General features: G+C 36.0%; 1 protein-coding gene across 1 annotated transcript; it reads right to left on the reverse strand.

Moving 5' to 3' along the window:
• Nucleotides 1-4668: 4668 nt before the first annotated feature.
• On the reverse strand, nt 4669-9638 carry LOC108724120 (protein HEXIM). The gene is made up of 2 exons (XM_018450299.1): nt 9252-9638; nt 4669-6452 (listed from the first exon to the last, which is right to left on the reverse strand). The coding sequence occupies exons 1-2, from the start codon at nt 9438-9440 to the stop codon at nt 5436-5438; spliced, it is 1206 nt and encodes a 401-aa protein (XP_018305801.1). The 5' UTR covers nt 9441-9638; the 3' UTR covers nt 4669-5435.
• Nucleotides 9639-10757: the final 1119 nt, after the last annotated feature.

Raw genomic sequence — 10757 nt, forward strand, 5'->3', positions numbered from 1 at the left:
CAACGAAAATCGGATGCAGTGTGAATCCAGCAATTAGTCAATTCTAAAGGCCTTTACATGGCAGCGTCAAGTGTCGAGCATCAGAATATGCGCAGTGATATGTTTAATAATTTTACTAAAATTGAATTTAATGTATAGTTAGTTACTAAAAGGTTGCAACACTTTTTTTTATGGATTTCGAAATGCAACCTACTCACCAAGCGATTGATTCTTATTTATGGATCCATAAGAACCAATCGCTCGGTGAGCAAGCTTCATTCCGAAACCCATCGAAAAAAAGTGTTGCAACCTTTTAATAACCGACTATATGAGATACACTAATAGTGGAATCTTGTAGTTTACACTATATAATGTAAATAAATATGAATTTTCAGCATTATATGTTAGGATAGTAATGTATGTCAGAACATAACCTCTCATAATTTACTATTTTGCGTAAAGAAACTGTGCAGGAGTCTGGAGATTCAAACTTCTGCGCAGTAATCAGCAGTAATCTTCTGCGCAGATGCTCGACGCTCGACGCTTGCATGTAATGGCATCTTTACAGATTACCCAGGATCTATAATAGGGTTTTAAGCTTTAAGAAATGCCATAAGAAAAGCGATAAGAAATGGGCGAATCACAGTCGATTATTCTCCTCGGATTCGACTGTGATTCGCCCATTTCTTATGGCTTAGGCTTAAAACCCTATTGTAAATCCGGGGTTACGGCATACGGTTACGGCCAATATAAACTCTCCTTAAGAAATAAGGAATGAAGACGCATTCACATGCAAGCGTCAAGCATCAAGCAGCGGAAGCAACAATCAATCAGCTAGACGATACGGGCAGTGGTGTAAAAAATATTTTTTACGCCACTGTAAAAATCGCCTCGTTGATTGGTTGCTGCTTCCGCTGCTTGACGCTTGCATGTGAATGCACCTTTAAGATTTTAATCTATCAGAAATCGGATACACCGGAATACACGGTTTCTGATAGATTGGAATCGTTATTCCTTATTCCTTCTACTGTGGCTGCATCAAGTTGGAAACACAATGGACACAGAGAATAACGAGCCTTCCAATCAGAGTTCTGGGATATAGTATCGAACTTATACCCCAGAGCTAGGATTGGAAGGCTCGTTATTCCCTGTTGCCTGTGCCTATTGCCTGTGCTCATTGTGTTTCCAGCTTTATGCTGGAATCCCATGAGGCGTATTTACCGCGTATCGCGTAACTGCGTAACCAATCAGAAGCGATCCGCTGCTGTGATTTCGTGTCTTACTAATTGTAAGGTACTAGATTTGTAGGTATTGAGAGCTTTCCATCAAGGTTTTTAGGTGACATCGTCACGGTGTCGGAAATGATTCTTTCCAACAACGACACGCCACAGCACGATGGACACAATAGAAGCAGGTGCTTTCCATCAAGGCTTTAAATGATACACAAGTTGACACAGTGTTCGACATGATGCTTTCCAGCAACGACTCACCACGGCACGATTAGACACAATCGAAAAGTATAGGCCGTAGCCCGATTCTAGAGTCTCTAGAAGTAGAGTCTGGACATTCAGCGGAAGTGCTCTTAAAATGGCGACATATACAGGGTCATCGAAAAGTATCGGATCCCCCTAATATCTTCAGTTAGAATGCATTTTGGAGAAAATGTCCAATAGCAAAGTTGTATGGTTTCAAGCGAGGAGTAAGATGATGACCTTGACTTTGATCTTGACCATGTCCTTTAAGGTCATTTCAAGATCAACCTTATTTTTTTAAATGGAACCCCATACATTTTATTGCATATTTTTATAGCTTATCTCGAGAGCTTTCCAAAACATTATAATAAAACATTTTTTCATTAAGTACTTTTTGAGTTATAAAGGTTTGAAGTTAACAATTTGTTAAGTAACTTACTGAAAATATTAGGGGGATCCGACACTTTTTGATTAATGTATTTTCTTTAAACCAATTAATTGGTCTCATTATTCCGCGCACAAAAGTATTAAGGTTATGATTACTGAAAACTAAATAATATTTTACAAGATTTACATTTTGTGTCAAAAAATTGTTAACTTCAAACCTTTATAACTCAAAAAGTACTTAATGAAAAAATGTTTTATTATAGTGTTTTGGAAAGCTCTCGAGATAAGCTATAAAAATATGCAATAAAATGTAGGGGGTTCCATTTAAAAAAATAAGGTTGACCTTGAAATGACCTTAAAGGACATGGTCAAGATCAAAGTCAAGGTCATCATCTTACTCCTCGCTTGAAACCATACAACTTTGCTATTGGACATTTTCTCCAAAATGCATTCTAACTGAAGATATTAGGGGGGTCCGATACTTTTCGATGACCCTGTATGTATGTGTACTCTAGGCTGTGTTCGCTTTGGCGATCACACACTTTAAGCGTTGTTTCATCCTTGTTGTTTATTAAATATTAAACAAGAACAATTGATGTTCACAGCTCTGCAAACGACAAAGCGACTGCAGCCATAGCGTGTGCATGTGTGTGTGTACGCGTGCGTGTGTGTGTGTACATTTTGGTTGGCTGCGCGTCATGTAACACGGTTTTTTTATTAATACACATGAATTTGTGATAAGTAAGGGTGCCGTCACATGCGGCGTAATCTGCGTAAGCGTAACCTGCGTATTCTAGTAATTTACTAGAAACTAATGCAACCAATTGCTGATTAGAATTTCTGTTGTACATTCTAACAGAAATGCTAAACGAATTTACGATTGGTTCTTGTAACCTACGCAACTCGAAAAGTACGCCTCATGGGGAACCGGTACTTTCTATAGCGGGGAGCACAGACTCTTGCATAACGCATAACACGTAATGCATAAGAAAATGTACCAATCAAAGCCCTCCGTTTCCTTCCTTTTCATGAAATAAAGAATTCTGATTGATTGAATTTCTTATGCATTACATGTTATGCGTTATGCAAAAGTCTGTGCTCCCCACTTAACGCGTACAATGGCTACGTTTATACCGTGCGCTTAGTCCGCGACCTATACGATAGATGTCTTTGTTTAACTTACAGGATAAACAAGGACATCTATTGTATAGACCGCGGACTAAACATATGGTGTAAACGTACCCACTGGCTATGTTTACACCGTGCGTTTAGTCCGCGACCTATACGATAGATGTCTTTGTTTAATCTACAGTACCCCTACAGCACAGTATATACAGTAGCGCAACTCTCTGTCGGCACCTTTGATGTTAGTGTTGGCAAAAATGGAGTGCGCATGCGCGAAATCAGTAAGTTCCCCAGTAACGCCATCTAAACTTCTATCTCACTTGCTCTTTAGTTTCCTTTTTCTCTCTCTTTCTTTCTAGCTGCTCTAGTTCATTTGTATGTACAGCAAATTAATTAAATGTAAAAAACTAAAAGAAATACATTAATAATTGTAATGTATTGCAAAATAAAAAAAAAGACACAAAAATAAGAAAATATTAAATTATATAAGTATGGTATAAATATTAAACTGTAAAAATATAATTAATGATCGGTACACGATGCTTGTTTTCCTGCTAAATTGCTTGCGTTTTTTAAAATTATTAGAATTGTACCATGCAGAATTAATGCAGATTTTCTAGCTCAAATGTAAGCAATTCAACAGAAAAATACAAGCATCATGTTCCGCATGTTTAAAATATTAATATAAACAATAAAAGGTAAAATTTAATGTTATACAGATTTCGTTTCAGAAAACAATTACTATAATTGTTGTAATTATAAAAAGTATCTAATAATAATTTTATTAAATTAAATATAATAATTTTTATGTGTGTGCGCGCGTGTGTGTGTGTGTGTGTGTGTGTGTGTGCGTGCGCGCGCGCGCGCGTGTGTGTGTGTGTGTGTGTGTGTGCATCTAGAATAAAAATAATCAACTAAAAATGAGATAAAAGAAATTTTAAACTTAATATAACAATAATTCAGAAAACGAAAGTTTTTTCAATATTATGTATATTATAAAATAATATTCTAACACACAATTCCTCCAAATTGGAGCTTTCCGAATATAAACTGTCATAGGTACATAAACGAAAACATTTAAATGGCCCTGACAGAGAGAACAGAAAAAGGAAGAAGTGAGATAGAAGTTTAGATGGAGTTACTGGGGAACTTATTGATTTCGCGCATGCGCACTCCATTTTTGCCAACATAAAATCAGGAAAGTTGCGCTACTGTATATACTGTGCCTACAGTTAACCGTACCCCTAAAACCATAATTGTAAACATACGTAAAAAGAATGTCAACGATAAATTAGCAAATATATATCACTTGCGAGTAATCAATATCTTAAAATTTACCAACCGTTAATAGTTTTACACATATGCATTATCAAAATCAAATAAAAGTAAAGATGTGCTAAACGAAGATTTTAAATTATAGTATGTATTTCCATTTCAATGAAATAGATTTTTTTAGATTATACATAAACATGAAAATCTATAAAGAAAGAAAAACCAAAGATCTCAGTTCTGATGATAACTAGAACAAATTTCTACACTCCGTACAATTTAAAAAGTTTATTTTTTTATTAAGAAAATATTTCGAATATTTCAAAAATCTGAATACAAAGAAAAATTTTAGGAATATATAAGGAAAAATAGCGTAAGTCTTCAAAAAGACTAATTCCAAACATCATTGTTTATAATTAAAACATACATGTCGGAGCAAAACATAAAATTTATTAAAAATTGGAAATGCGAAAAACACTTTTGCGTATCTTACAATTTCAGACCATAAACTAACATTTCGTCTTACTGTCTAAAAACTATACAATTGTACAAAGATTTTTAACCTCTTACAATATAGGTCATCACATTTGATAATATTACATTTTATACATATAATACTTCTGATGAGTCTAAAAGAATCCGCTTCTCACTTTACCCATGCGTATATGTACATAGGTCTGCGTTAGTTGATGGTCTGTAGACCTTTATTTGCAAACATAACTCTTGTAATTGGCAGTACGCGAAAAAGAAAAAAAAATCAGGCTGAAAAATACAAATTCCATGTGTACGATACTAGAGTAAAGTACAGGAGAGATAGAAGCAAATACACATGATAGGTATGATAAATATTTTGCCAAGCAGATAACAAAATAGCACAAACAGATACGAATAGTTCTCCTATAGAATATTAATCCTATATTTATATTGTTACACATATATGTATCCATGTGTGACTGTACGTACATACAGTCTCAAGGGAAAGAAGATTGGACCAGGAAATAGTAACGGGATATGAAGAAACGATAGCTTAACAAGATTTAGCAGATATTAGAAGAAAGATCAAATGTTGTTTGACAACAAAATTGACTGAAGAATCTGCTTCTTTTAAATCTGTAGATATATTGAATGGATGCAGCCTGCCGTATTGATAATTTTGTAATATCGAATGTAATATCAATACGTACCAAGGAACAATTTCGAAATCTATGTGGGTAAGCTACCGGTTTCATTCAGAATTACATGACCGTTAGAGAAATTAGTAGGTGTTATAGATGTTGTGGGACTTCCACTTTGGCTAGTATCGCAGCTATCGCTTTTGTTATCTGTTCTTATATTATTATCTAATCTAGATTTATAAGTATGCTTAGGAGATGTTACTGGACTCGAAAGAGAGCAACTACATCCACTTTGATTACTATTACTAGAACTGTCGCTGTCGCTTTCACTGTCGACACTAGATTCAGAGCTGCTCGCGTGTAATCTCTTTTGAGTACGTAATATTTCATTCTCTCGTCTTAGCTGCTCATTTTGTTGTAGCAGGTCGTCAATCCGTTGTTGACACAGCTTCAATTTCTTCGCTATCTCGGAATCTGTAGTAGACACATTTTTATTTTCCGAATCCCTTTCCTCAATTTGATGAATGCTCTTATTACGTAATCGTTTTGTTAATGAATCCATTTTGGCTTCTAAGTGCTTATATTCCGTTATCAATTCCGTTTTTGTCAATGTGCTCAATCGTTCCTCATGAACAGCTTCGTACGCAGTTGAAAATTCTTTCGTTAAAAATTCTTCTTCATCCTCCGGAGATGAGTAAAAGTAATCCTCATCGGAATCTACGCTGAAACTTGAATCGCGAGTACGCGACGGCGCCGGTGGCTTTTGAAACATAGCAGGTACTTCTAATGATGCAGCTTCTGATAATTTTTGCTCGAGATCAGGCAAATCGCTGTGATCGGCCATAAGGAATTGCGTGGTATTGTACAAAGCTGGTGGTTGCCTACTGGTTTTAGCAATCCTACCAATACATTTGCTCCGCAATTGTTGCTGATAAGATAACTGCTTCGAATATGGCTTTAATTTTTTATGCTTGGGTTTGCCTCTTCGAGTTTTTCTCTTCTTCGCTGCGATGTCTGTTCCGTCCTCGTGCTGACCACCGTCTTGATCACCACTGCCACTACCGCTTTCCAATCTTCCACAGGTGTTTACAAGTGATTTTGGATGCTGCAAAATAACAAAAGCATAATATTAAGTAAATTAAATATATTAATTACAATAATTACATATAATAATTTTACATTTATAATTATCTCTTTTACAGGCGTAAAATAATAGCGTTTTTCGAATGGAATGGGTTTGAACCTAATCTGAGTCGGATCGATGACGTCACATGCTTTACTTTGATTTCTAATTGGAGGAGATACTTTCGGGTCAAACATGGGTTAACCAAACCGGGTCGGGTTCAAACCCACTCCACTCGAAAACGCTATAAGTCATCGAAATATTAATAAAGGCCTATATTCATAGTTAGATCTTATATTCGAGACCGTCTTAAGAAGTCATGAACCAATCAGAGGGCCATATTAGCGTCTTAAGACATTACTTAAGACAGTCTTGAAATAAGAATGGATTATGAATACCATCCTTGTGGATAGATTTTTGTGATCATAGGCCTTTTTAACTGAATTTCTTGCACGGTTCACCTTTTCTTTTTCTCTCCAATATGGAGAGAAAAGGGAGAAAAAGATGAATCGTGCAAGAACTTTAGCTAAAAAGAACAGACTTTATAAGACACCTCAGGGGACACGAAAGTAATTAAAGAGCATCGACGTTATCAATTGTCGACAAATTTTTCTATGTCAGAAATATCTGAATAATTATTAACTTATAATGCATTAAATTCAACATTTTTTTGCTATTATACCAATACTTCATAAATAAGAACAAATATTTACCGTAATAATATTATATTATCATAAAATTACGATTTTTTTAACTACATAATTATCATTTGAATGGATAATTAAACATTAATAATAATGAAAGAGAAATTTTAAATTGAATATTAAATCCAAATAAAAATAATAAAATTAAATATTAAGATGTAAGTATACATGTACATGTAAACGCAGATGGCACAGAATATTTTAATATTGCAGTACGTTGCAACATTTTGAAATATTATATTGTATATATATATATATGTATATGTACGTGTGTATATATATATATATATATACATATATATCTCAGCGGCTACAATAATGACAATCAACTCAAAAAATAAATTTTTCCAAGCAATAAGTTTAAATGAATCAATGGCTGCGTTTAATAAAGAAAAGTGATCAGTGATTTTTTTAATGATTGGTTCTTTCGCTGGATCTAAGAGAAGGAACCAATGGTCACGTTTAGCGTAAAATGTTTGTTTTACAATTATTGGAAGTTTTCTTTATCCTGATTGAATTAAACTTTTAAATCTAGAGAAATAGTTTTATCTCAGTGAAGAAAACTTCCAATAGTTGCAAAATAGATATTGTGCTGCATGCGGCCAATTATATTAGAGTCGCTAAGTCTCACTGATTAGTTTTCTCTGCTGAACACAAATAAGTGCGCTCAATGAGCTCTTTCATCTGATTGGTCTATATTTTAGAATTTAATGGAATATGTCAAAAGAGTGAGAGCTCACGGCTATTGATGTATTCTTTTAGATCTACAATTCTGATTGGACGATCTAAAAGAATAATAGCGAGCGCTCACTCAACTGTTGAGTCTACTGAATGCAACCACCGATGAGATACTATTAAAGACCGTCAACCCTGGGCAAATTTTCGGCGGTATAAAAAGAGCCCCAAGAGCCCGGAGGTAATTGAAGAACGCTGACATTATCGACAATTGATATAAATTTGCTATTATTAACATAAATATTTGGCTAATACATTATTAAATTCATGATATTTTATTACATAAATGCTCTATAAATAAATATGCATACTTGTAAAGCTATAATCCTATATATTGCCAAAAAATTACAATTTTTTTCTCTGCAGTTATCATCTCTGTTGATAATCGAACTTTGACGATAACACTGAAATCACAATTTTAAAGAAAAATCAAGTATTATTGAGTTTTAAATGCATATACATCGATAAACACGTCTACTAAACTAATAAATCATAAAATGGGTACAATATTATCAGTTTTTTACTTAATCACTTCAATATTAACAAGGACGCGAACTCCCGTAAGGATCTTTAGAGGTTTGTTCGCGTCGCATGTTCCAACATGTTCCTACCATAGCTCTTACTCACTCCAATGCGCTTGATAGAGTGAGTAGGAGCTATGGTAGGAGCATGTTGGAGCATGTTGGAGCTTGCGACGCGAACAAACCTTAATAGTATAATATCTCGTCGGTGACGCAACCATTATGCGTGGTCTACAATGGGCAGTAGCAGTAGTGAATTAAGGAGTAGGTGCAAAAATCGACTAATCATAGTTGATTATCTTTCTCACATTCGATTATGATTGGTTGATTTCTGCGTCTACTCCTTAATCCACTACTGCTACTGCCCATTGTAGACCACGCATTAGTGTATTCTTTTAAGGGCCCTTTTACCAACTCCGATTAACTTAATTGGCCGATTAATCCATTAAAACTGACCAATCGCATTTGCCATTTTGTTTGACGACAGATGGCGATTGGCCAATTTCAATGGACTAATCAGTCGATTAAGTTAATCGGAGTTGGTAAAAGTGGCCCTAAATCATCCAATCGGACGTTTAGATCTAGAAGAATACACCAATAGCAGTGAGTGTTCACTCAACTGTTGAGTCCGTTGAATCCATTGTTGTAGCAAATGAGCGATATATAAGCTAAATTTACCTAATTTTTAATCGTTTAAATTTTAATAATCATATAAATTTGAATAAATTATTGGTTCTATGTAATACCTTGTCAGCGAATAAAAGAGGCATTTTAAAAATATTGGTATTATTATCTTCACTTATTGATCGACCGGGCCTTACATTTCTTCCGTTGGAGCAATCGACGTTCCGCTCCGTGTTCTCGCCGGCAGATCGCGGTACTCGCTCGACTCGCGGAGGCGATGACGTCGCAGGCGTTGGCCCAGCTTCTACGCCCTTTGCGTCGCGTTCTCCATCATCGGCGTCGCCCGACACTTTCTTCGTCGGCGTTTCCGTTCCGTGTAGCTCCATGCCCGCGATATGTCCCGGGGTCCGTTAATACGCGATGGCACGATCACGCACTAACGTCGAAGAGTCACTCTCGCGTACTGGTACCACCCACCACGGCACTAGTAACCGTATGCTCGTACCGTAAACAGCGACCGAATCGCCATGTTTGATTCGTCCGTGATTCTACGTACGATAGCGAGGCGCGACATGCTGACGTTACCGTCCCTACCCCGACTACCGCTGCCCTCTCTTGCGCCATCGCGTCGCGCAACGCGCAACGCGGTGGCGGTTGTTCGGTTCCGTTCTTCCGAATAGGCGCGTCAGCGCCTAGCAGCAATAGCAGCGTCTAGGCAGCCTAGACTTCTCTCGCGCATGTTGCTTCGATCCCGCTGGATCGCGCTGCGCTGCAGCTGCGAAATGCGAATACAACATTACAACCCGCAATTTGACGCGAGGTTGTATGTACACAAGTATATAATTGATGTAATTCGCATACGTGACTTCTGTAATTATTAATGATCGCGGTTTATGGTACGTAACGACGCGCCACGTACATAATACATAAGAATGAATGATTCCACAGGGGACTACTCCATGCGACTGGTCCATAAATCATTTCATTGTTCTATTGTATTTTTCTGCTGGTTGTTAATGGGTCTGTGAAACTATCCTTTTAGCTCCATAATTGTGTTGGTCACTCGATTAAGCTCGTGATCGTCCTCACATATTTCACAATAATACCTGTTGTATTTCTATTATTACTCTGGCGAAAAGAAAAGTCGGAGCGAACCCAAGTAGAACGAGTTAGGCTCAGTTTCACAGTTTAAATATATAAGATTTCTTTAATCTCGGTTCAATTTTCTCTTTTTTTTTCTTCTAATTTTGAAAATTAGAAAATTATAAACGATAAGTTAAATCGAGATTAAAATTAATCTTACATTGTCGGGTTTTATAATCACGGAAACATTAATATATGTGACCATTTTTTACGTATCATCGTGACATCAAAATGGCTCATCAGCAGCATTTTATTCGTGACATCATCAGGACATCAAGATATAAAAATGATCTTTTTTGTAAAACATGCTGCAGTTTATATGTAAAAGATTAGTGTACACTGTATAAAACCAAAAGAAAGAGTGGCAGAAGCGTAAACGAAAAGCAGGACATCAGAATGTAAAAGAAGCGTTTTTCCTCTTAAAACGTTGTTTGTTTTATGTTTCAAATTAGAATGGGTGCATTTAGTACTACAACTACTCAGAGCGCTCACTTGAGAGCTCAGTGAGCTCTTGTACCTGTTTGGTCTACATTTTTAGTTCTAACAGAATATGCTAACAA

This window comes from Mycetomoellerius zeteki, unplaced genomic scaffold (genome assembly GCF_001594055.1).
Source record: "Mycetomoellerius zeteki isolate Tzet28-1 unplaced genomic scaffold, Tzet1.0 scaffold275, whole genome shotgun sequence".
NCBI lineage: Eukaryota > Metazoa > Arthropoda > Insecta > Hymenoptera > Formicidae > Mycetomoellerius > Mycetomoellerius zeteki.